We start from the raw sequence: 27,018 nt of genomic DNA on the forward strand, positions 1-27,018 counted from the left end.
ATTCAGGAGTTCTCATGACCTTTTCAGGTTTCATAACTATATGAAATGACCCAGAAAACTCAAGAAAGCACTAAACTTACTACTCTAGTTATTATAAACTATAGTTATTATAAAGGAGACACAGGACTGGTTAAATGAAGAGACACACATGGCTAGGTCTGGAAAGGTCTTGGGCACAGAACTTCTGGCCCTTTCTGTGGAACTGGGGGATAACACCGTCTCAGCACATCCATGTGTTCACCAATAGGGACACTCACCTGAGGAGCCTCAATGTCTAAAAATATAACTGGGGTTTTGGTATGCAGGCACAGTTGATTAAATCATTGGCCTATTAATTGTGTTAGTCTGCTCTGTTACTATAAGAAACACCTGAGATAAATCAACTTAATAAGAGAGAAGTTTTATTTGGGGTCACAGATTTTAGGTTCCAATTCATGGTCATTTGGCCCTATTTCTTTTGAGGAGGCAGTGCATTGGGACTGGCGAGCATTCTGGAGGAAACTGTTCAACTCATGGTGCCTGGGAAGCAGAAAGAGACACCCCAGGCATCTAAATTTTTCCTACTAGGTCCCTCCTCTTAAAGGTTCCACCATCTCCCAATTGTGCCACAGGTTAACAACCAAGCCTTTGATACATGGTCCTTTGAGAGACACTTAACCAAACCCTAGTATGGTTGAACTTTGCCTCCAGGCCTCTTCCCCTCCCTGGAAGTTGGAAGTCAGGAGGTCAGGCTAACACTAAGCACCAACCTTCTAATCACATGATTTGTCGTTTTAGCATGACCAGCACCATCCTGAGTCATCTCAGCATGAACTCAGATATGGTAAAGGGTCCACCATGAGCAACCTAGACACTCCTGCCACTGAAGAAGTTGAGAGGATTCAGAGGCTGTGTGCCAGGAAGCAGGGAAAAAACCAAATACTTTATTCTGCATTAATCCCTAAAGATACTGGCTTATTAGCACAAGATTTTCAGGGCAAGACTCCCAGAAAAAGCAAGTATTTATATGGATTTTCCCCCCAAGGAAGAATAAATTGCATTGTTGAGAAGATAAGTCTGGACTAAAGATCAGTATAAAAGATGGCCATTAAAAATCAAAAACAAAAATGACAGGTAGAAAGAAAGATTGACACTGTAATAATAAAAGATGTGATCAATTAAAAGAATCCAGTCGTTAGGCTGGGGATAACATGAACCTGCTGAAACAGAGGATCCCAGTAAAGTTTCACCCTTTACTGTTTTTTAAAAACCTATGGGTTGGAATATACCACTATCAGAAGACCATCATGCTCTTGAATCAAATGTGCTTAGACTTGCTGGTCAAGGGGGCTCTCCACCTAGAAAGGAAGAAATGCACCTGACAGTCAACAGGAAGCCATATACTAGTGAGCAGAGTCACCAGGAAGCCATATACCAGTGAGCAGAGTCACACATCAGGCCTGGTGTGTATCTGGAAGACTGAGAAAACAGATGTGATGTGAATCTTTTGAAAAGTAGTCCCACAGGCCAAAGCAAGTGTTAGAAGCTTGTTTAAAAAAAAAAATACATTACCATCTGGTGAGAAGTATAAGACATGGATTTTTGAGAAATTGGTGTCTTCTGGGAAACACTGAGGTGCCAGCAGCTGACAGAGAAAGATAAAAAGATCATCCCTATATTCTTGCTTGCCAGCTTGTGAGGTCTGCTTCAGGATGAAAGACTAGAGGCAAAGATGTCAAGTGTGCAGGCCATTCCTTCAAAGTAAGAAGCATGTAAAATAAAATTATATATATGAGAAGGTTTTTTTTAGTGTTTATTTCATGAGAAGCATATAATTTTATAAGAAAGAAATATACAATTTTTCCTAAACCGAAGACCCTCATTGCATCTGCTTGACCCATTCTTCACTAAATAGTAATTGCTTCCAAATGTCTGAACATTTGGTATCTGTAGATAGCTGTCTTTTTCCACAAAAACCTTCACTTCCCTGATGAATAAAGCAGAATACTATTGTCAAAACTTTTAACAAATGCATAAATATTCCATCCATTCTAAAATGCACATTTTCATAATTCTACATCTCTGAAATGGAGTGTATCTTTCAACTACCTGGGCACTTTTTCTTGCTTTATGATGCATGGAAGAATAATGCATCTGTAGCATCTTAGGATGAAATATGAGCAACTGCTTAAAAAGATGCTAGTAGACAAAACTTTTAAAGGTTAACGTTTAAATAAACCCATTGTCCTGAGAGCTTGAGTGTTTCAGGAACAGAACAGAAATGAGGTGTCCTTGTTTTGGAATTGTTAAAGGACCTTGAAAACTATCTTCAGGCATGGGAAGCTGCTGTTTTGAAATACCGTGTTTCTCTTTCAATCTCTTAGATAGTAAATTCTATTAATAGGGTTTTTTTTAATGGTAAACCATATTTGCATTCCTGGAATAAGCCCAACTTGATCATGATGTAATTTTAGTTTTATAGATTATTAGATGCAGTTTTTTTTCTAATAGCTTATGTAGAAATGTTGAATTCCACAATAGAGTCTGTAATTTTTTTCTTGCTAATCTCGGACCATCTATTGAATAACGTCTCCCCTCGTTTTTTCTCTCTCTCTCTCTCTCTTAAGGAGATTGTGTTAGGTTGTAATTGTCTGATCATGAGATGTGTGGTGAACCATTTGTTCTGCCATCTGCTTTTGCTGTTTGGTTTAGAGGAGGAAGAAGAGTTTATCAATTCTATGTTTCCAACACTGTAGAACCCTTTAGGTTACCTAATACTGACTTCTCAAGTCATTTTTGGCAATTCATATATATTTTTGGAATTTATTGGCATAACTATAACAGTCTTTCATTATATTTCTATCTCTGCTATTACTATAGTTAAAACCATCTCATTATGAATGTTACATATATCTTTTATATTTTTCTTAATAAATAGTTAGATTTTTTTCAAAGCAATTACTTTTTTCTTTGTTGATCCACTTCAGGGTAACTTTTTTTCCTGACTTATACTTTCTGCTTTTATTCATATTACTACTTACCTATATTTCCTATGGGCTTATTCGGTTATTCTTTTTCTAGTATTTTACACTTGATGAAAATGGATTCTAAACTCATTAATTTTCAGCTTTTCATCTTTGGTAACTTAAACATTTGAAGCTATGAAATTCCTTCTAAATAGAGCATTAGTTGTATTTTTATGACTTTGTACTTTATTCAGAAAATTATGCACTTCTAATTGTTTTCTAATATCCATCTGGCCTTCAATCCCTGAGTTATTGAAAGTACACTTAAAGAAACTCTCAAAGGTAAAGTGTGTAGCTCAGTGGTAGAGCATGTGCTAGCAAGAAGAGGAAGGTTCTGGGTTCAACACCCAGTACCACTCACACTCCCCAAAATCCAATTGCATACAGTGATTTCTTTTTCTTTTCTTTTCTTTTTTTTTTTTTTTTGCCTCCTACTAATTTGTAGTGTAGTTTTTGTATTACAAGCTTGTGTTTCTTTGTGGAACTTGGTTTTTTTTTGAACATATTAAGACTTACTTCAAAGCCTAGGATGTAATCAATTTTTAAAAATTTTTTATACCTTTATTGGTACTTGAAAAGAATGTGGATTTTCTAATCGTTTGGTCCAGGGTTATATATGTGTCCTAATATGTTACTCAAATCTTCTTTATCCTTATTGATTTTGTGTCTGCTTTACCTATCAATTACCTAAAGAGCTACAATGCAGTCCTTTCCCTTTGATTGTGAATTTATCTACTTTCTCTTAGCATTCCCAACTCTTTTTTGGGCCATGGAATCCAAAGATCTAAGTCTCCAGGGATCAGTAGCTACCTCCAGGGGTGTTAGCCTCCCTTCCTTGATACTTCAACTATGCATTTAAAGAAATAAATATGAATTTTGTCTGGCATTTTAAAGTGCTCTGTACAAGGATTTATTTTTTTTCCTTTGGAGGGCAGAGTCTCACTATGTTGCCTAGGCTGGTCTCAAACTTCTGGGTCTTAAACTTCTCTTGCCTCAGTCTCCCTAGTAGCTGGGACTCCAAGTGCATGCCATGTGCATGCCATGTGCATGCCCAACTTAAATAGCCTTAACTCTATCTAAATTTCTGTATTGTCAGAAACACTTGAGGTGTCTAAGCTTTGATTTTTTGTTGTTGTTAAAAAATAGAAGTCATATCATTGGCTGGGATTCCTTAGGAAATGATGTGGGGCAGAGATTTGCATGCAGGGAGTTTATAGGCAAGTTTAGGTGGCCTGGAAAGAGGGGCTAGTGTCACTTCATCCACCTCTGTCATGCCTGCCCAGAACCCAGTGCATAAAGTGTTAGGCTTGCATCCATTAACTGTCATCACATACAATCAATATGACTTTTTGGTCAAATGGAAAATCAAGTATGCAACATTGGGCTTAGAATCCCTTGAGCACCTGATAACAGTGGTCCCTAAGCTGCCCAAGAGAACCAGAGTCCTCTAAAAAGTGTCCATATCCACCAAATAACAGAGCTGAAACAGGCAGATTCTGACCTGGAGGAGAATTCCAAGGACTCTCAATTACCTTCTAAAAGTCCAATTTTACTTAGGGAATGGGAGCGGGGGTACAAAGATCTTAGGAGCTGGGGAGGAAACCAGCCTCTCCAATCTTAGACCCAGAACCAGAAAAACATAAAAGAGCAGATCTTAGGTGGGAATCAACTCCCTGATGGAAAAATTGCTGCCACTCAGGTCATGTACAAGGAGAGAGGGATATTAACTGCAGTCACATCCCCAGTCCTGATCTTGCTTCTATTCTTTCTTGGAATATCCCTGCTATAGGTTGAATTTGAAATGCCCCACAAAGGCCCACAGCTAAAGCCTTGGTCCCAAGACTGTGTTGCTATTGGGAAGTGGTGGGACCTAATGAAGTTGGTTCATCCAGGATGTGCCCCTTGAGGGGATATTGGGACCTGGCCCTTCTCATCTCTCTCTTTGCTTCCTGGATGCCGCAATGGGGCCATGTAACAGAAACCTGTGAAACCAGGAGCCAAATGACACCTTTCCTCCTTATGTTGATTATCTCAAGTGTTTGGTCACAGTGAGATAAAGCTAAGGCAATCCCTTTCTCTATCCATCGCCTGTCACCCAACACACCTGCTGGCTCATGAGCACCTCATGTATCCTAGAGTGGACCGGAATCTGAAGACACAAGACTTAGGTGGTTGGGAAAATTCAAGGGCATTTTTTCACTATTTTGTTTTCTTTATTTAAATTTATGATACTAAATTTGTCTTTCTGGGGAAGAGTTGTGTCCTGGGAACTCCAAACCTTACGGTTAAAGTTCCATAGACAGTGGAAACAGCATAGAAGATAAAAAGTGTGTTTACCTTTAAGATATCACGTCTTAAGGCTCCACCCTGGAGACTGGCATCTGTCAGTGTGTCCAAAAACTCCATTGCCTTGAATTTGGGTGCCATGCAGTGTAAGAATGATATCATTGTTAAGTTCCAGGATACCGCATCTCACCTGAGGCAGAGGGATGCTTGCTCGGTGAGGTGTGTTCAGGAATTGAGGTCCTTTGTGGGGGTTGTAGATTCACAGAGTACAGACTTTATTCATTCATTCTTTGCTTGAAATAGCAGAAAAAAAATGCCTTCTTTGCTTAAATTATTTTCTATTACTCTCTTTCCCACCAGATTAAAGCCACAATGATGTATCTGCACTTTAATAAACCACCCAGCTATCTGCCTTCATCTGTGGTTGTATAATGTCTTAAAGCCCATCTTTTGGTGTCTGGGGCAGTAAATTCTATTTTGATTTGACCACCATTGGTCTTTCAGCTGCCAAGTCCCCAGCCAACTCAGCCATTACCCTTGATTTCTTCTATAAAGAATAGGCTCCCCCTCCACATTCTCTCCTAATCATATGTAGCCTTTTAACTTCAGCCTCAAAATAATACACACATAAGGCCACCTCTACTCCTATTCATTTCACTTTTCCTATTCAAGCACAATTCATCTCTTTATAACCCCACCCCATTAGAGAAGTCCACATTGATCTCAGCCCTGTACCTAAGCAAGGTCTCTGTTAAGGAATATTTCAAACCCCAACCCAAATTTTAAAAGTTTTAATTTGTATAAATGCCTTTTTTAAAAAAAGGAGCTTAAGTTAACATAAACAAAAATTATATTATGTCTTGGACACCTGCATTTCTAAAAGTTAATACAACTGGATACAAGTGAAGTAGATGCAACTACTCTATGAATGAAACCTCACTATCCTCGCTTTATAGAGTAGGAACCCATGGCTCACAGAAATTCAAGAATCTGTCTTGGTTCACAGAACTGGTAAGGGTCTAAACCAGGCTTGAATTGGCTACCACATTGGGTTTAGATATGGCACACACTGGAGGTTTGGTCCCCAGTGTGTCAATGCTGATGTGCAGACTCTTTAAGAGGTGGGATTTAGTGGAAAGTAACCAAGCCATGGGGCATCACCCTGGGAAGAGATTCCTGCAGATCTCATGAGACTGGGTCAGTTCCCACAAGAACGTGGGAAGCAAGCCTGGCACCTCCCTTGAATCCCTCTTCTGCATGCACTGGTCAACAATCTGGCACACATTCCTGCCAAGTGATGCCATTTGCTATGAAGTCCTCACCAGAGCCAAGCACATACTGACAACATGCTCTCAGACCTCCAGAGCTAAAAAGCCTCTTTAAAAGTTCCCAGCACCCAGTATTTTGCTATAATACCACAAAACAATCTAATACACTTAGGCTCTTTTTACCACAACTTATTTCTTCAAAGACTTTATAGCAAGTGTCTTAGCATCTGTGAACTTTAGTTTCTTCACTGCCTCATTGAAGAGAGGTTGGGTTAAGTTATCTCAAAGTGCTTTCCATGTTAATTCAAGGAATAGAGAAGAAGAGGGAGAAAAAGGGCTTGGAGGAAGGGGAGGGCAACAGAAAGGCTTCATCAACTTCCTGGCTCACTATCTGTGGTTCTACTGATGTATATTTAATGCGATTATTTACTGTGACTAATCAGATCTCCCTTTGAAAGTATTTTTTCATCATGTTCTGCAGATAAATATAAATTTTCTTGGTATTCAAGAGAAGTGTAAGCATCTGTGGTGTGAACAAATCTATTTTAAGGGTGATATACTTCAAAACAATTTAGGCTTTAATTTTTATTTTTTAAAAACAAAATGGCACAATCTTATTATTAATCATATTGAGTCTCAAAATATTGTGGATTTGAACTTATTCAACATAAGAAGTGAAAACCTATCACCAAAACCAAAATAAACAAAAAACCAGGAAACAGCCTTTTAGAAAGACTCCAGTGGCCTTAATTTGGCTGCTACCTAATGGTTACAGCAGATTAGCTGGCTTCAGAAGGGATGGCAGGCATGGAAGTTTTCTAAGTAAAGGGCTCAGAAATCAGATCAGAGCCAGAACAGCAAACACGCCTTTCAAAAGGCAGAGGCCCAAATTAAACAATAATTTTTCATTTGTTTACAAAGTGGGACAAAAAATATGGATCTCCCATTGGTCTTTCTCACAGCCTCCCCCAGTCCACACATACACATACAGACACACACACACACACATACACACACACACATATACACACATCACATCATGGTCATCACCATCAGTATAATTTCTAAAAATTGAAAAAGCCAGAAATGAAACTGATCCTGGAGAAATAACAGAATTCTTTTTAAATGCAAAGGAGCAACAAATTTTATTGACTGAATTAAACACAACAGTTAAAAATTAAACACAACAGTTAAGATGGCAGCATTGTATTTTCATTTTAAGATGGTTGAATGAAACAAGGAAAGTGCTATTAGTCCAAGCTTCTTACATTCATTGGAAGTGTGACTATCAAAAACAGCAACATGCACAATGGTATATATGCACAAAATGGAATTATATCAACAAATATACAAAATACCCAAAATAAAATATTTACAGGTTTAAAAATATAAACATTGATTCATCTATCCCATGAAACCACTGGAGTGGAGAAGGAAGAAAAGATCCTATTGCTATTTAGAATCCTTTTTTAAAACAAGTTTTGAAAACATAGAGTTAGTTCTAGGAGACAACTTTTGATGTTTTTCAGGGGATTAACATTCTATTATAAAAATAATATCTATAAACCTACTAACAATTTTCCTCCTGTGCACAAAAATAATACAGCCAACAGCTTGTCCTCAAAGACATGCCTGACTTTCAGGGAAACTAATTATAGAAATGGGGTCTCTCATTTAGGTTCTCTTTGTCACCATTTTCAAATAATCTGCTATTCCTTCTGCTACACTGAGATGCTTCATATAAACGAGTTGGGCAAAACCTGAAGTTCACAGTGAGCTTACTAGGTAGCTGGTGACAAGTAAAAACGACACAAATTTACTTTGCTTATAACATCAACACCATTTTCCCTGATATTCTTGATAGTTCTACCACTATCAGATCCTCCATGTTTAATTAAATTTATCCTGGAAGCAATAAAAATATTGAATAGTCTTTGTTAGAGTTTTTCCACCTTTATTTAGAAATAAGTGCCTAGAGGAGGAATAAATGGTTCTCACGTAGGTATTTGAGAAGGTTTGTTAATTCCTTCAGGCTAACTGGGGTCATGAAATGAAGTGTTAAGTATTAACTGTGTATCTGCTCCATGCCCCATGTTACCTGACTGGATATTTTTAGTATTTCTGCTGTAGTTTATTAAGTGATCCAGGTCTGAAAGTATCTGAGAAAGTTTAATGTGCCTCAAATAATGGGAACCCAGGCTGCATTTTATTTAAAATGTGTCTTCTCACAAAGTTACTCTACCCAACTATTGAATAATTTCCAAAAATTGTCTCAGTTTTCAAATCAATGGAATAACCATTGTTGCTGAACTCTTCAACTGCATCTCATTGAGATCTAAAAGTCAGAAAAATTGGATCAAATGTAGGTAACTTGTATGTCGGTAAAATAATCTCATGAGTTGTGACAGCAGTGTAATTTCAAACTGATTTTCCCTAAATACAGAGAGAGGCATCTTAATAGAATCAGAGGGAAAGAAAACTCAGGTTGCAACCTGATGAATTCACTATGGAAATTACTTTGCTGGTTTTATTATTGTCAAAGTATCTATCAGATTTTAGACCAGTTAATATATAGCTCAAAAATAACTGGTGACTAGGGCCCAATTTTTTGGTGAGAAAAAAAGTCTGCTAGACTCTGAGATATACCTTTTAGACTTGTAGGTAATTTAGATTATGGAAAGGCCATCAACTAACATTTTAAAAACCAAGTTCACCTTTAACTAAAAGTAGTCATTGTTTTAATGAGGTGCACCATCATAAAAATCTTGTTTGACACTGGCAGTTCAAAACTTTGATCAATTTCTTATTTAAAACAAGTAATACAAAAATTGATTCTCATGGCTAAAAAATATTTACAGTTAAAGCATCAGCTGTAGAGTTAGATTTCTGGTTCAAATGCTGCCCCTATTACTTACTAAATGAATGACTTTGGTCAAGATGGTTTTTATCCTTTCCAAACATTATTTTCTTCCTCTGGAGAATGGAGTCAATATATACTTTACATGGTTCTTGTGAACAGTAAAGATAGCAATGTAAAATACAGCACAGAGCTCCACTCCTGGCACTGTAGTAAACACACAGCCCATGTTAGTTATTAGAATTAAATACAAAATACGTTCATGGTGATTGACTTAGAGGATCTGAATGACTACTTGTTGAGCAAATTAATGAATCAGAAAATAAAGGTCAGTATTATTCAAAGGCCACAGACAGAACATAGGATGCACTATTTCTGAAAGAACCAGGTGCTTATATCTGGACTTCAGAACTGCATCAAGGCAAAGGATAACTCAATTGGCTACCATTTCAACAAACACCACAGATAATAAGTGTTGGTGAAGATGTGGAGAAAGTGGCCCTACTGTTGGCAGGAGTGTCAACTGGTGCAGCGTCTGTGGAAAACTCAATGGAAAGTTCTCAGAAATTCAAAGATAAAATGACCATATGAGCCAGTGATCCCACTTCTGGATATTTAACAAAAAGAACTGAAATCAGGACCTTGAAGAAATATTATCATTCCTATGTTCATTCCAGCATTTTGCACAATAGCCATGATGTTGACAAAATGGATGCGTTATCTACATATAATGGAATATTATTCGGCTTTCAAAAAAGAAGGAAATCCTAGCATCTGACAACAGGGATAAATCTGGAGGACATGATACTCAGTGAAATAAGCCAGTCACAGAAAGACAAATGCTGCATGATTCCATTTACATGAGGTATCAAAATAGTCAGACTCCATAGGATAAGAGAGTAGAATGGTGGTTGCCAGGGACTGAGGGAGAGAGGAATGGGGGAGTTGCTGATCAATAGGGATAAAGTTTCAGTTACATCAAGATGAGTAAGTTCTAACAATCTGCTGTACAACAATGTGTCTGTAGTTAACAATACTGTATTATACACTTAAAAATTGCTAATAGGGTAGATCTTATGTTAAATGCTTACCGTAATTAAAAAATAAATGAAATAAAAGCACGCAACAGCCAGAACAAGCCTAGATTGGGCTTAAGCAAACAAGTGAAGCGTGCTTGGAATTCGGAAATCCTACCAGGGAAGAAGTATTACTATGACAGCAGAAGAGCTCTCTGTCTGTACTTTCCATGTTCATCCCTGAAAGGACAAGACAGCTCTGAAGGAAGGCCCATGTTCTCCCACTCACTAACGAAGCGTGGCACGGATCCCTGTGAGTGACTGTGAGCACCATCATCTTAGACGTAAAGCTGCATGGACATGGGTGAGCTTTTCCTGGTGAAAGTGAACTGTTTAATGACTTCAGCAGTTCTTACTTAGCTCTTGTATTACCCTAGGACACTAAGTATTTATAGCCCTTGTCCCAGGAAGGAAAAAGAGAGACAGAGACACCGAAACAGAGAGTGACAGAGACAGGGACACAGAGCAGGACAGAGGTGGAAAGGGATTAGAAACAAACAAAAAGGATGAATTAAAGGTGTCATACTAGGAAGACAATGTTGCCTCTCCCCTATGGCCATAAGAGGACTAAGTAAATATTCGTAAAGCTGCTATAAGTGCCTGGAGCATAGTAAGTAGTCAACACACATTATATTGTTATTACTGTTATTATTGTTAGAAGAATTTGCTTAACTCATCTCACTCTGCTCCATCCCACAAACTATAAGCAACAAACACAAATACAAAAAAAAAGTATAATAAAAGAAAAGTCTTTTAATGAATATTAAGAAAATCCAATTACAGCAGAATGAATAAAACCCCAAATGGAAGGGGTTATTATTAAGTATTATATATGGTATCTGTCCCATAAATATGTGTTGCACTCAGTTCAAGTAAACACCAATCATAAAAACCGCCCATTTTCAGCTCTGGACGCTTAGTGACTACTTTCATCTTTCCTTTTTCAGTTTGAGCAGGAACTCTTTTCCATGATCATGAAACTAGCATTGGGAATCACCCGTTAAAAACATCTGCAGAAGGATAATTTATCCTTTCTAAGTGGCTCTCGTTGCAACAGTCTGTCTCCTTTAAGCCATTATCACAGTGGAAAGGCTTCTAAGGAGCAATCTATGACAGCCAGGAGAGGGTCTTCAGAGCCAGACAAGGGGCCAACTCCACTACCAACATGGGGGAGGAGCCACACCTCACAGATTCGGAGACAGTGGGGACTTCTCCTTTTTATGAAGTCAGCGAAGGCCTTTTGCTTTCCCACACCAGCTGTCTAAGACCTTGGTCTCCCCTAGTAGCCCTTTGGTCCTAACCTGTTTTATAAATATTTTGGGGTAATGGATTGAAAGTCTAAGTGTGACTTTGCACAAATAACTGAGTCATCCATTCCTTGCTCTGCCTGGAGGAGGAGAAAAAGAGAGGTGTGAGCTGAGGTACTTGGGTTTCTCTAATTCCATCCAGATGTTTAAAACAGCCATGCTGTTTAAAAGAAGAAGCAAATGGGGTGCCTTTTCCTCAATCATTTAAAGTTCTAGATTTCTTAGTAATGAAAAAAAAAAAAAGAGCTGTATGAAGTGAAAAAAAAAAGTACCTGTGAATGTACTAGGACATATCTCAGTACAAACAGGAAGCCAAGTCCATCTATTTGTAATTCAAGACAGAAATTTAGAATAACTAAACCAAGAATGAGTTCCAACATGTTAACATGGTCCAGACATGCTAACTCAACGTCATGCAAAGTGCCCCGTTTCTGATAAGGGTACTAAACAAATATGGTGTGAACAAAGGGACAGACAAAATGCTACAGGAGTCAGTCTCTTTATACAGAACTCACAGTAAAGAGTCACCTAGGAAAATTAATCTGACAAAGAGGTAAATAATGGAAACTCTTAGAAGGTTCAGTAAAAGCAATGTTGACAACTGATACAATCTTTCTACCTTGATAATTGGTCAGGAAAGGGCTCTTGGCATATTCATCTAAATGCAAAACTTGAAAACTACTGTGATGAATGCATGAAACCTTTAAATTCTGTCAGCCATTATCTTCATAGATTAAAACCTGTATTTAAAGAGTCAGATAATTGATGGGAAGTGTATCCAAAGGAAGTCCTTAATGCTCTATATCCCATTGTTGTTATTAGGTGAAATGACAAAAATTTTCTTTCATCTTGTGATTATTTAAAATGCTGTAGTAAATAAAATTTCTCCCACTTGGTATTAATGGAGGGTAAAAGCACCAACCATCAAATAGGATGTTTCAAGTCACATTGTAAGTATAATATAGATAATAAAAGTCAGGATGTCTTTGTGCCAAGCTATTAAACTGGTAAATTCCGTTCCAACGATTGATTTGTCTTTCCCCCCTCTAATTTGGGTAGCTCTTAGTCCAAAGGGCATTAATCCATAAGTATGTTTAAATCATACACCCCAGGAAAGGTGTTATTCACCCATATTTAACCTTTCCCTTTAAAAAAATCAACAACTATGGGCCTAAATAATCTTTACAGGGTTATTAGAAAGTGCATTAATAAAAATTGACATGGAATTCAAGAGAAAAATATTAAAAAATCATCTCCATTAATTCAAATGAGACAAAGTAGCCCTTGGCACAAGAAAGCAACTATGATTCCTCTCCTGTGGTTGGAAAAAGTTGGCCACCCATTCCTCCCACCACTGCAGTGATCCCCACCAAGTGATCGAGGCCATTTAATTCATTGCCCAAATCCTTCATTTGACTAGTGTGGGTGCAATTCGTAGAGATATCAGGTTTTAAAAGTTTTGAAAATATGGGGAAAATAACTTTTAAAATATTTTAAATCTTTTATAATCAATTAATTGACAGGAGAACTTAAAACTTTACTGTACATTGCAGAAATAAGTCCCCAAATTATAAAAACACAAATTGTTTCTTCTAATCTTCTAGAAATAGATTGACTTTACAATTTCTCGGTTCTTCAGGTACTGTTAACTTTTACTGCACAATTGAACAGATGAGGAAATAAAACTTGGCCCTGGAGTCATGCAAAGGACAATATAATTCTTGCCAGAAAATGCACAAGAAGGAAATAAAAACAGAGCCTTTGTTTTGCAGCTAGAAATAAAATTTATGTTTTCTCTGATTCACTGGGGGAAAATGAATGTATTTTGAGTCTAAATAGTACTATCAGCATTAAATCAAATTTAAAGCCCTTTCTCAAGAACAGAAATAATTTCCAAGATATTTCTAAAGCTAAATATTTCTAGATGTCTTTTGTCTGTTAGTTTGTACGCAGTTGAGTGCGTGAGCACGTGCAGGATGCTTGTATGAATTTGTTGTAGTTTGTGTTCAGTACCCTGAAAGCTATGTCTGCAGGAAGATCCTTATCTAGAGATATAAGGATATTAAATATTAAAATACTGTTTTGAAATAACATTAAGGATCTGAAACAACACAATAATAGCCAGTAATAAATAAAGAAATTCAGCAAGCTTCTACCTCTTTTTCTAATTCAATCCTTCTGAATTTAAAATGGGAAACAAGCTGCTCACATCACTGACTCAGATTTGTTCTCTTTTGATTTCAATTTCATTTATCAAAATAGGTTTTCATATTTTAACTTGCCTTCTTTTTTCACAAAACAGAAAACAAATTTAAAAACAAAATAACAGTCCACTACTTAGTAATTTCTGGCAAATGAGAGTTATAGAAGCGTTCATGTCATTTACATGGTGGTTTTTCACCTGAATATGTATAATCCTCCTGATATGATGAATCACCTCCACTAGAAGTTCTGGCCTTTTGATTGAATACACTGAAGCACATTTCAAAATGATATTAATTTAGTCACTAGACACTAATAGCATTCTAGGAACTGCTTCACTTTATCTTTCAAACTACCAAGGCATGTAATAATCCTTTCTGGAATAAAAGTCTTGGCTGAAATATTAGAAAACATACATATAATTAAACTGCTTCTCAAAAAAAATCTTAGAATAATGTGTTTATGATGCATAAGCTTGCCAATTTCATTCCAAACACACCTGTCTCAGCCATGATCTATAAAGCAAAAGTCAGATGGCAGGAAACACTACTTTCTATGGTTTTTTGTTGTGTCCTTCATTTTGGACTCACCACCATTGATGAAATGTTGGATTTAAAATTTTATAACTAAGATAAAATCTTTGAAAACAAGGGTTTGAGGTGAAAAACAAATGGACTCTTAATCAAGACAAGGTAAAACCATTCCTCTGGGACACCAACACAATAGATCTTTTTTGAGGACCAGAGAGCCCTTATAAACCCAAACCAGCTCTGTATCAGGTTACAGTACATAAAAGAACCTAATGGTTTGGGGATAGTCATCATATCCAGCTATAAGACCAGATTTTAAATTCTAGGGTATTGACAGATTATAAAATATTAACAGTGGGATGAGCTGTAAAATATGCATTATCTACATGAGAAGGTTAAATTTTAAATGCTAAAATACTGTATCTATTGGCATTTAGTGAAATCTTTCCCTGATCTGGATTTTTGTACTGGGTAGATAGGGGCAGGTGATCCCCCCCAAACAAACAAACAAAAAGTGAAAAACTACTCTGTAAGCCTTTTATTTATCCCCAAATGATCTAAACCAACCAAACCAAAACTTTTCTTTATTTTCCAAGTGATAAATCTATACCTATTGGCACACCTAGCCAACGAAAGTAGGGAAGTTTTCTGTCAACCAAAATCCCTTTTGATCAGGTAGAACTCCCTGGTTCTTTCAGCTTTGTTAGATGTTTTCCACACAGTGACACAGAAATGGGTCTTCCCCCCACCCATCTCTGAAAAGGAAAAGGAAAGAAAGAAAGGGAAGTGTCCTCTGGTCTGCAGTGACTCCTCCAGGCCCTCTGACTCTAGCACAGCCCAATATCCTGGCATGAGCTAACTTAGGTTTGGTTAAGTCTTGTTTTCTGCAAAGGCAAGTAAAGGTGACTTCCAAGGGTTCAGTGTATTAAAGAAAAAGGAACAAAAAATATTTTTTAAAGGTTAAAAAAAGAAAAAGAAAAAAAAGTACTTGAAAATAATTCTCAGGGACTTATCTTGAGAGGAGAATCCCAGGTGTAGCATCCCCCTCTCCGCTGTATCCTGCCCCTGTTCCCAGCACAAAGACCTAATAGGTCCAGGCTCCAGAGAAGGGGGCTGTACTAAATGACTTTCTTTAGGGGAAGCAAATATCCTTTAATGGTTTCCAGGGGGAAAGTTGTATTCCTTGATATGTGGCCCATCCACCTTGGCATCGGAGACCTCACAACTTTTTGGCACTATCGTGGCAAGCTGCTGCCCGGATGGTGGTTCCAGCCAAGCCCCGGTTGCTGACCCTGCGAACCAGCACTTTGGAGACCGGAATTTTTGTTCTGGGCATCTCACTCCTGGTTGGTTGCTGGTGCACAACTGGATGGCTGGATGGAAGGTTCGTGAGATGCTTGATGCTAATAGGGATTTTGGAGTCCTTCAGTAAACTGCCTGGTGTTCGCAGTGGACAGGTGATGGTTCCTGGAGACACAGGCTTTAACCGAGACAAGCAAGACGTCTCCTCGTTGGCAGGAGGGACTGCTGGGCTTCCATCCGGGTCAGCATAGAGATCATAGAGCGCATCCCCACTGTAGCTATCCCGGGGGATGCCAGCCTTTTTACCACTGCTTGCGCTTTCTTCCTCTGGACCCGGAGTGGTCGAGTCCCAATAGCCCTCGTCACTGTTGGGGACGCCTTCTTGTTGCTCCTTCTCTTTCTCTGGGTGTTTGGGCTGTTCCTTCGGATGGGACTCAATGGGGATCCTGTTGAGCCTCCTGCGTTTGACCAAGGACACGTCCTTGGACGCTTCTACACTTCTGGCATCTTTGGAGGTCTCTGGCACCACTTTGGTCTCCAGTGCAGCTGCCACCTTAGCCGCTCCCTCTTGGGGCCCTTGTCCTTGATCCTCAGTCTGGGAGAGCATGTCCCAGAATTCCTGGAGATAGGTGTCGTCCACCTCATCCGGGCTGGCCATCTCTTCCCCTCCTCCTTGGTAGGCCACCACGCTGGGGTTCTTTTTAGAGAGAACTGGCTTGCCTGGCCCGGGGGCATGCTTGTCACAGCTGGGACCTGCCTCTTCCTCTTGGTCTGCAATAATATCTCCACAGCCTGTAAGAGAGTCAAAGCTTTTCAGTGAAGTCACGTCAGAAAACATCAAACAAATACGATCTGCCGATGGGTCTGAGGGTGGATCGACAGAGGAAGGGTCAGGGACGGCAGACGCCCGGCCGCTGCCACATTCAGAGTCGACAAGGGGGACAGTCTTTATCGGAACGTCACCTGTCCTGGAAGCATCCTCGGCAGTGTGGACCTCACCAGCTCCCGACTCAGGGGGTGCCCGGGGCTTCTCGGCGCGCCGATGCCCCGCGGCGTCCTCTCCCCGGGCGCTTTTGTCGTTAGGGCACCCGGGGCTCTCGGCCTCGCGGCAGGTCCGCGCTGGGGCGCGATCAGCGGAGGCAGGCACCTCCTCTCCCCCTCCGAGCTCACCTGCTGGGTCTCTAGGGGCGTCCTGGCTGGGGGTCTCCGGCTCGCACGCGGCTCTGGGCGTTTCCTCCTTGACGCACTCCAAGCTGGCGGTGAGCGAACCCGGCAAGATCAGGCTGCCCTGGCCGGCCGCGTGCGCCTCCTTCTCCTCCTCCTTGCCGCGTTTGTCCTTCTTGTGCCAGCGCATACTGCTGAAGATCCCTTTCAGCCCCCTCTTTTGTTTGCCGCCAGCCTTGCTCGCATCTGCAGGGTCTCCTTTGCCGTTTTCCGATCTCCCGTTCTTTTTCAAAAGGGAGAAGAAGCTGTGAGACTTAGCCACCGAGCTGTTGGCTAGGGAGCCCACGCCGGTCCCCGCGGCTCTGGGGGGCCCAGGGTTCGGCCGACCGCCGCCACGGCCCCCGCCACTGTCGCCCCCGGCGCGCGGCTCCTCCTTTTTGCTGCCCTCCAGCACCACCACCTCGGCTAATCCGTCGTGGGTCCTGCTCCTCACCATCCCCGTCGGACCTGAGCTTTTCCCATCCCCTTTGTTTTTGACCCCAAAAATGCTGGGCATGGTGCCACCCGATTTCCTCTTCTTGAATAATTTGAAAGCAGCTTTATTAATCTTCCCCGACGGCTGCTCGGCGGCCGGCGTTTCAGCGGCACAATCACAATGCAAGTCCATGTCTGCCGCGAGGGTCCCAGCCCCGGCCTCCTCCTTCCTCCTGCAGACCCCCGCGGACGCGCGATAGCAGCCGAGCTCCCTGACAGCCTCGCTGCTGCTGCCGCTGCCGCCGCTGCTCCTGCTCGTCTCCATGGAAACCGAGCGGGATAAGCAGCTTTCGTCAGTCGTGGGCTCGCGCCAGGCCACTGTCATCCGTATTCTAAATCAACCTGAGCCGCTCTTGCTGCTGCGCTACTGCTGCAGTAGCAGCAGCCGCAAAAGAGCACACATAAAAGACCATCTCCCCTCCCGCAAAGAGCTTATATAATATCCTAACCCACTTCCATCCCACTTGGCTTGCTTTTTTTTTTTTTTTTTTTTTTTTTTTTTTTTGGAGCAAGAGCCTGCAACACAGCTTCCAGCCGATTGCAGAAATTAAAGTCGTAATTATGGAATTCAGATATCATCGACCCTCTCTCCCCCCTTCAGATTGCTCCTCCAGACTTGCTTTCTGGAAGCCCAATCATGGATCAGGAAATGCCAATAAAAAGGCAAAGCAAGTAAGCCCAACCCAAAAATGCTTATTCTTTTTTTTTTTCTTTTTAAATGTATACTAGACGGAGCATGCTTGTGTCTTTCCCAAGTCCTTCATGTCTGTCCTTAACATGTGAGTACTAAGCCCAGCAGGCATGAAATGTGTCTGTTTACATCTATGTCTAGTCCAAATGCTAAGTACAATTTCCAGGTCAGTGCTGCATCCTTATTATTGTGGTTCTGATTCTTGTTACGAAAGCACCAACCATCAGTTGAAGACCAATTAGCAGCTCTCAGCAATGAAAGTGCAACAGTTCCATTGGAGGGAGGTTGACCAGTCCATTGGGACAACCATGGGTTTTATCCCGGACTGAGCAACTGGGAGCTGAAGTCACAGAAGCCACTACTCAAACCACAGTTGGCAACAATAAATGAGGTGACAGAGAATATACTTTGGGATCCTCAGGTCCCCACCACAAGTGAGCCTTGAAGTTCTTTGATCTGCTCTTTACTTTTCCATTCAGCAGGGTGCTGGTGTTATTCCTGCTCCTTCTGCTGCCATTCCTGGCCCTGGTCCTTGAACTTCCCCAGGGCTAACCTGCAGCCTCTTTCCCCTCTAGGGCAGGAAAAGCCTGGCAGGAGTCTCTGAGTGCCCAGGGGCCTCTACAAATGCTCTGACTCACCTGATCTGGAGAAAAGGAAAAACCTCATCCCAGGGAATATCCCAGACAGGGGATATTTTCTGTGCTCTGACTTCAAAGGTGACTGCTAATATTGTAACCTTGATATGTGCTTTTATGATCCCAGCTGAGGGCTTATTTGCTTAAAGGCTTAAGCTCTACCCACCCACTTCCTTTTTTTTTCCTAAAAAAAAAAAAAAGACATATATATGATTTATATTTTTCATTATTTAATTTATTCTATTTTAAAATATTATTTAATTATATGTAATATTTACATATATACACAAATATTCATCTCTTTCTACTCATCTCATGCTTAATTTTCTTCTATGTGTTACCCAATTCAAGTTGGAGTTTCGCTAATAACATATATTGTCCATTACCACTTCTGTAGTTTTGAAATGTATTTCATTTACATTTAGGCCTTAATAATTGTATGTTGCTGTTTTCTGTTATTTATTTTTTTTTGGAAATACTGTTTGTAGAATTAAGAAATCAATGAGTTTAGGTTTATTCCCAGAATTCTAATCCCATCAGCTAATCCTACTATTGACCTGTATCTCTCCCTGAATAGGATGTAAAACTGAGACCAGAGAGGCTCTTCCCAATTCTAAATGACCTCTTGGCAAAATGAATCAAAGACCTCATTGTTTTGCAGATAGACCAGTTATGAGGAACTATAAAGAGAAACTCATTTGTTATTTTTTCACGACCTTTTGGTTCTTTTTCAGACCCACATGGAGATGCTTAGATATGTGGGTTACTATATAAGTAACTGTGTCAGTCTGAAAGCTTTTGTAGCTTGGATCAGGGAAGAATGAAGCAGTCTATAATAAAAAAAAAACTCCCCTCCTCTGTCCCTGACCCTAAGGGTTAGGAGAAGGTAGATGCTTCCACTGGGTGCTCTCACCTGTCAGGCCAAATACTCCTCTAATTTACATGAGAATCCTTGGGCCCCCTGGGAGAAAATTGGCAGAGAACTTTAGGATGGATATCATTCCTTTGGGACATAGATACTCAAACAAAGAGAAAGGGACAAAGCCATCTTTAGTCCCTTAAGTCAGAGAAAGGTGACCTAAAAGTAGAAGGATGCAAGGACATTCAACACCATCTACAGGCATTGGGCAAGTCCTTGTTATGGGACTCTCAGAAAAAGAAGAGTGAGGCCAGTTTACAAGGAACTTAACAGAAGAACCACAGGTGAAGACAGAGCCTGCAGTGGAAGGGGGTGTTGAACAGGATGGTTTGATGGTTAGAGTTGCAGTCTGTTGAGAGCCACAGCCAAAGGGGCCCCAGCAAAACTAAAGATGTTATAGCTCATTGCTTACAAAATTTTGCCACTGTGGGTGTTCCAAAACAGTTAAAAACAGATAATGCCCCTGGTTATACTTCTACCTCTTTTAAACAATTTTGCTCAACATTTGGCATTACTCATATAACAGGAATCCCATACAATCCACAGGGACAAGGCATAGTTGAAAGAGCTCATCAAACTATTAAAATGTACTTATTAAAGCAAAAAGAAGGAATTGGGAAGGGGTATATATTCCCCAAAGATAAACTTAAAATAACCCTTTTTACTCTAAACTTTTTAAATTTGGATTCATCAGGACTTAGTGCTGCGGAAAGGCATATGTGTCCAAAAAATGTACATAAGCCCAAGGTACTTTGGAAGGATATTCTAACAGGACAATGGAAAGGTCCTGACCCAGTAATTGTCTGGAGTCGGGGGTCTGTTTGTGTGTTTCCACAGGGAGAACAGCAGCCGATTTGGATTCCAGAGAGATTAACCAAGGTCCTCACCCAGTGATTGTCTGGAGTCGGGGGTCTGTTTATGTGTTTCCACAGGGAGAACAGCAGCCGATTTGGATTCCAGAAAGATTAACTAAAGCGATTTCTACAGACCAAAAAGAAGATGATTTGGCTCAAATCCATAACAACTGATATCCAAAACTCCAGTTTGGCTATTCTTACATCTGCAACAGAACCAGGATGCTTTTTTCAATATCTATTTTATTATTGCCCTTTGCCATATCATGAAGTTCTATTTTGTTTTTTGAGCTCATACAGACCTAGGTTAATGTTTTGCTGATCAGTTCTATTTTTTGACTATAGAGTTTTTAAGCATTGCAATGGAGATTTCACCTGTAAAAAGTTATAAGGCCTTTACTATAATGTTATGTGTTGTATGTATTATATTATGTGTGCACACTTGTGTTTTGTGTTATATGTTTGAATGTACGTATGTCCATATATCATATATGATGAGCGCTCATGATAAAATGGATCCAAATATTTTTTTTTCACTTGATTTATATGGTTTAATTTAAATTGGGTAAACAACTGTTGAGGATTGTTTTAATATGTAAACAAAAAAGAAGGTTAACAGAACTGTTTGTTTACTTTCACCTTTCCTTTTCATTATATTTAATAATTCTCTTAAAGATAATGTAAATTGTTAAGAAAATTGTTTTCTTTTAGTGCCTTCTGTAATGTTACATAATTTTTTCTTTAGCCATTATTGCCAGAATTCCTATCTTCATCCCAGTGCCAGTGAAGACAATGTAAATTGTTAAGAAAATTGTTTTCTTTTAGTGCCTTCTGTAATGTTACATAATTTTTTCTTTAGCCATTATTGCCAGAATTCCTATCTTCATCCCAGTGCTGGTGAAGTCAAAGATAAAACCAATCTACAGCTTCTACAATAGCCATCACTGAACTGCTTGCAGAACTTGCCTGGACACATTGTGAGCTCACCTGTATGCATTGTGAACTATCTGTTGGTACAGCGAATTGTGGTAGTGCTGGAGTATTTTTGCTGATGATGTCACCGGTGGTACAATTTTTCAAAGGAGCCCTCAATTGGCTTAATGTCATGGCATTTTGCATCCTCCTCTACTAGTGATGGTCTAAAATTTGGGGGCCAACAGAGGTGAGGCAAAGAACCTCACCCCCCCACAGGTGCAAAGGCCTATCCACAAGTATGGCTGTATGCTGGACCGGTAGTCAGTGACGGGTATGATCCAATTGCAGTGGTACCAACCTAAGACAGGAGGCTGACGCCTAGAGGTCAGTTCATCCGATGACGGGTAAGGACCATATGTTGAATTGGACTGCCTAACAGGCACGGTCCCTAAGCCACATGCTTGTTGTTTAAACAGAGAGGGGGAGATGTTGAGAGCCACAGCCAAAGGGGCCCCAGCAAACTTCCAGCTGCCAGCAAACTTCCAGCTGCTGGCTGATGATTGGCTCACAGCGGCCCCAGCAACATCTAGCTGATTGGCTCCTCAGCCCCAGCAACATCTAGCTGATTGGCTCCTCTGCGGTGATGCTCATTGGACTGTTTCCCTGCCCTTTCAGACCACGGAGCTGCTCATTGGGGGACTTTTTTGGCTCCGCCCACGTGACCCAGCCAATCGGCCTCAAGAGCAGGAGGATTGTGGGAGGTGGAGAGAAGCTTGTGGGGGAGAGAGAGGCTTGGGGAAAGCCGGTGGTGGCAGTTGAGGCTCTGAGGGTTTTTCCTGAGAGACTATTTTGTTTGTCGTGTGTGGTTCTAAAAATAAAGTTAGTTTCTTTTGACAAGTGGCTCCTGATTGTGCCCAGCCAGACTGCGGCATTAGTCAAACAGTTGGGTGGCAGATTGAAGTCAACAACCATTGTAATGAAACATCACAAAGACTTATCTAGACCTGAGATTGCTCTTCACAGTCAAGGGAGTGAGGAGGTAGATGCAACATTTGCACAAAATGGAAACATTTCCCCACTCAATCCCAATTTAAAGAGTAAGCAGGAAATTAAAGTGGAAGGGAATAGAGAATGGGGCTGAGGGAAAGTGTTTCAGGACAAAGCAATTCCAAAGCAAGACAATGCTTCACAACTGTAAGCAGCCCATGGAAGATAGAAGATAAGTGTGCTAGAAGATAAGTGTGAGCGTTTCTTTTTGGAGTGTTTGTCATAGAGTCAAGACTTTTCTTTCTGAGCAGCAAGCGCCTCTAGAGGAGGATATGCAAAACAGGAAAAATGCAAGAGAAACACAAGGGCTTGATGACTTCATCATCATCATCATCATCATCATCATCATCATCATCATTTCCTATTTTGGAGTATCTCCTAAAAGCCGAGCCTCTGCCTCTGTCCTAAGCTTACCAAGTGGAATTTTCTACCTTCAACGAATCGCTCAAAACACAATGTGGGAAGGGCTGGGTGGGGAGCCTGCCTTGGAACTATTGTGTGGCTGCTTGCCATGGGACTCTCCAAGTCACAGCATCTCTGATTAAAGAGATCACTGGCTTTACTTTTTGACTTAAGTCTTTAAAGGGATAGTGTTTAATCAAGGAGATTTTGAAATGATACCTGAATTGGAACAAATACCTCCCATCTGCAGAGTACTTTCGTCATTCTAGACCCCAACCCAGTCTGAAATGTCTAGCTCCTTCCTTTTGTCTGTTCCCACCTGTGATTGTTTTTCCCCCAAGGTAAGCTCTAGAAGCTGTGATGCTAGTGAGGACTCTCAAGTGTACAGCCCAAAATCCTTATATAAGACTATCAGCAAAGGCCCTAGTTTGGGCAGCCTTGATCCTCCCCTGCTGTCAACTCTATATATATATGAGGACTGCCCTTGCCCTCACATAAGCAGAGATCACAATATGAAGTGCCCAGGCGTCAGGAGAGAAACATGGGTGTTCCTTGCAGGAAGCCTGGCTCAGAGAAGGATGCAGCTGGCACTTTCCTGTGCCCTCCTTGCCTGAAAAGGGTACAGGCCAAGGCAGGCAGGATGGAGACTAGAGATGTATGAGAGATTCCTGAACTACACAGAAACATTAATTATTATTATTATTATTATTATTATTATTAGTGCATAATAATTATAGGCTATAGTGGGTGTCATTGTGGCACACTTGTACATGAGCATATAGATTGAAGTTCTTATGTCTTTCTTAAGTGTATTTTGATTCCTGCTTTTTCCCCAAACTTCAGTTTTTACTGGGAATTCATAGCTGTTCTATATATATGTTTATTCAAAGGAGAAATTAATTTCTAATTAGTAACATGCAAGTGTAAAATCCCAGTGCAATTCATAATTTTCCACATTAACCTTGATGTACAGTGGAGGTCATGGAGGAGAAAGTCCTCATCTCAGGGGAGACCTGATCCCATGCTGGCTCTGGAGTCATCAAGAGCCCAGGAAGTGAGGTGTTCTGGTTCATCAATGCCAGTTGGGTCCAGACCCCCTAGATTTGTATCTGAATCCTAGGCATAGAAGACAAAATAAAAGCAAAGTGAGCACTTCTTTGTAATGCTGGGAGGTCCCCAGAGTACACAAAGCATGCATCAACTGAGAGTGCTGGCACTTGGGGGAAGCACCATTGTATCATTTTCCTGGGCTGCTGTAACAAAGGTGCCTTAAAACAACAGAAATTTTATGTGTCATAGTTCTGGGACTGGAAGTTCAAGATGAAGAAGACAGCAGGGCTGGTTACTAGGATAGTCCCTGAGGGAGAATCTGTCCCATGCCTGTCTGCCAGCTTCTGGTTGTTGTCAACAAACCTTTGCATCCCTTGGCTTTCAGACACTTCTTTCCAGCAGCTGCCTCCATCTTCACAGAATATTCTCCCCTGTGCATCTGTCCATGTCCCTTATTTTTGTAAAAGGACACCAGTAATATTGGAATAAGGGTCCATCCTAATCTGTCCAATCTCATCTTCTATCTTAGTTGCATTTTCAATGAACCTATTTCCAAATAAATGCCAGGGATTAGGACTTCAATATATCTTTTGGAACACATAAGTCAACCCCCAGCCATCATTATCACCAGCAATGGTTACATGTCTCACCTTCAGTCCACAACATGGTCATCAGTGACTTTGACAGAGATCATGACTGTCCTTGGATTCAGACATCGGTGAGTTCTAAGAATATGGGCTGCTCCAGCAGGTATGGTCCCTTGGCAAATTTCAGGGTCATGGGTGGACCTTCCAGAGTTGTCAGAATGTGGGACAGAACCACTCTGCCAGCCAGAGGAAACAAATAGGAAAATGGTGTTGTCAGAGAAAAGCTGATATTAGTTTATGCCATGAGAACTTTGGGAATCCCAGACTATCCAGGAGGAATGTAAGAGAGGATCGGAGTTTGACATCATGGGGAGGGCAGAACAAGAGAAACTTTGTCTGTGACTCCTGCACCTAAGATGGAGTTGTCTGAGAAATACCTAATAGCACATCCACCAGTCTGCTCCTAACAATCATCCCCTTCATTCCCTCTCATCCATTTAGCTAGAACCACTCCTAGAAAATATTCTATCTCGATTGCAGAGTGGGATGGGGCCTCTTCAGCTGTCATCACCAACACAGGCCAAAAACAGGGCAGAATGAGGTCAAATAGCAGAGGGTGCGTGGACAGGATGCCAGGGCTTTGGGCATAGATAAATGTAGCATTAGAGGGCAGCCAAACTAGCAGTGGGAGTCATCTAATCCTGGCAGGGATGCAAGAGTGAAACAGGGTACAAGAGAAGGCCTTGTGGTGAGGTCCAGAAAAGGTCCAGGAATTCAAGTCTGTGAGGCTGGAAAGGGACTGCAGGATGGATCTATGTCACAGTGGAACATGCATCCAAAAGCTAAATTCCCACATCTTGGGCGTACTTTTGCTCATCTTAAAGAGCCTCTGCTCTGTATCTGCTTCTGGATACAAAGTCAAACCTTGGTTCAGCCCACTGAGCAAATAAGTGCTATGCATAAACCACCCTGGGTAGCTAAGGAAGGCCCTTTTCCCAGGCTCCTCACTTCCTATTTCCAGCCATTGGATCAAGCTGTTTTCTATCATGATATTCCCTTATCACAACCTTGAGATAAGGATGCATGGTCCACTGTGACACAGATCCATCCTGTAGCCCCTTTCCAGCCTCACAGACTTGAATTCCTGGACCTTACCTCCTCACTCACAATCATGAGGCCTTCTCTTGTACCCTGCTTCACTCTTGCAACCTCCTACAATCACTGACCTCTGTCCCAGCTACTTTTATTTCTAAGAGACATGGAAATGTTGTCTTGCTTTCTCATGCCATTCTGAGTCTGCCCCTGTCCTTGTTGCAAGATCCTCTCCTGCTCCTGCCACGTTGGCATGGGGGACACCCACAAGGGTTCCAGATAGTAACAGGGCCCTTTCTACTCCAACATCCCTAAGCTCATGGAAAGAGCGGTGTCTCCTGCTGACTCCTTTGTAGCTAAGCAGGGTAAAGGATACAGGGAGCATAGTCTCTTCCTAAGGACCCCCGTAAGTTCTCACTTTCTGTGTACCCGGTTCACTGCTCAGGAATCAATTCTAGGGGAGGACTGTGAACACTTCACCGAGACCATGCATCAGTATCAATCCACTTGCATGTGTGCTGTGAGACAGAACACTTACAGAGCAAATTAAGCGAAACAACTTTATTACTCACTTAATAAAGTTGCAGCCAGGGAAAACAGAAGCTTAGGATTTATGATGAGTCCATCCTCCAAGGCTCAGGAAAGCTGCCCAGGACAGGTAGAGTCTCATCTCTGTGTGTTTTCCATTACATTAAAGTTGAAGGACACTGAAAGTGCAATGTACCCTGGGTTTTATACCCAGGAGCTAAAGGAATCACTGGACTAAAGCATTACTGGATATATGTTCTAGGAGGAACAAGAACAGAGGCTAGGATCTTCCAATTACTTACCTGAGATTATTGCACTACCAGCACCCTTTACAGTTATTTTTAGAACTATGAGTGAGAAATATGAGAACAGCTGGGTCACCGGGGCCATCTGAGGGACTTACGCACTCCTTAGGCACCCTTTTGGCCACCTTGTGAATAAAGTCTCTTTTGCAAAACTCCACTGAACTAACTACCTGACTGTGGTTATTGCCAGCTCCAGAGTATTTTAGGGAGGTCCATTCAATTCAGCAAGCACTTGTGATGTCTATTGTGTACTAGGTGCTGCCAGGAATACAGGGTGATGCCTGCCCTTGACAGGGACGGGAATGCCCGTGTGAGACCTTCCAGCTCCTTAGGCTGTCGGTGCCTTTGTTCCTTCCCAGGGGCTAGGCCAATATGGTCAGGCCTCAGCAGCTTGGATGTTACTTTTTCCTCCTTTGAAAAAAAAAAGAAAGAAATCTCTTGTTTTCCTTCATGATGGGTTAA

General features: G+C 41.0%; 1 protein-coding gene across 2 annotated transcripts; it reads right to left on the reverse strand.

The window, feature by feature from the left end:
* Positions 1-13,497: 13,497 nt before the first annotated feature.
* Positions 13,498-17,923, reverse strand: Amer2 (APC membrane recruitment protein 2). Of its 2 annotated transcripts, XM_046447106.2 has the most exons (2): positions 17,004-17,918; positions 13,498-16,625 (listed from the first exon to the last, which is right to left on the reverse strand). In XM_046447106.2, exons 1-2 carry the CDS (start codon positions 17,854-17,856, stop codon positions 15,751-15,753), a joined length of 1,728 nt encoding a protein of 575 aa, XP_046303062.2. In that variant the 5' UTR covers positions 17,857-17,918; the 3' UTR covers positions 13,498-15,750. The 2 variants fall into 2 exon arrangements, with proteins under 2 accessions (XP_046303062.2, XP_046303051.2); XM_046447095.2 differs by having other exon boundaries at positions 13,498-17,923.
* Between the last annotated feature and the right edge of the window lie 9,095 nt (positions 17,924-27,018).

Source organism: Marmota monax, unplaced genomic scaffold (genome assembly GCF_021218885.2).
Source record: "Marmota monax isolate L192 unplaced genomic scaffold, Marmota_monax_Labrador192_F-V1.1 WCK01_AAM20220418_F8-fsc00043, whole genome shotgun sequence".
Taxonomy (NCBI): domain Eukaryota; kingdom Metazoa; phylum Chordata; class Mammalia; order Rodentia; family Sciuridae; genus Marmota; species Marmota monax.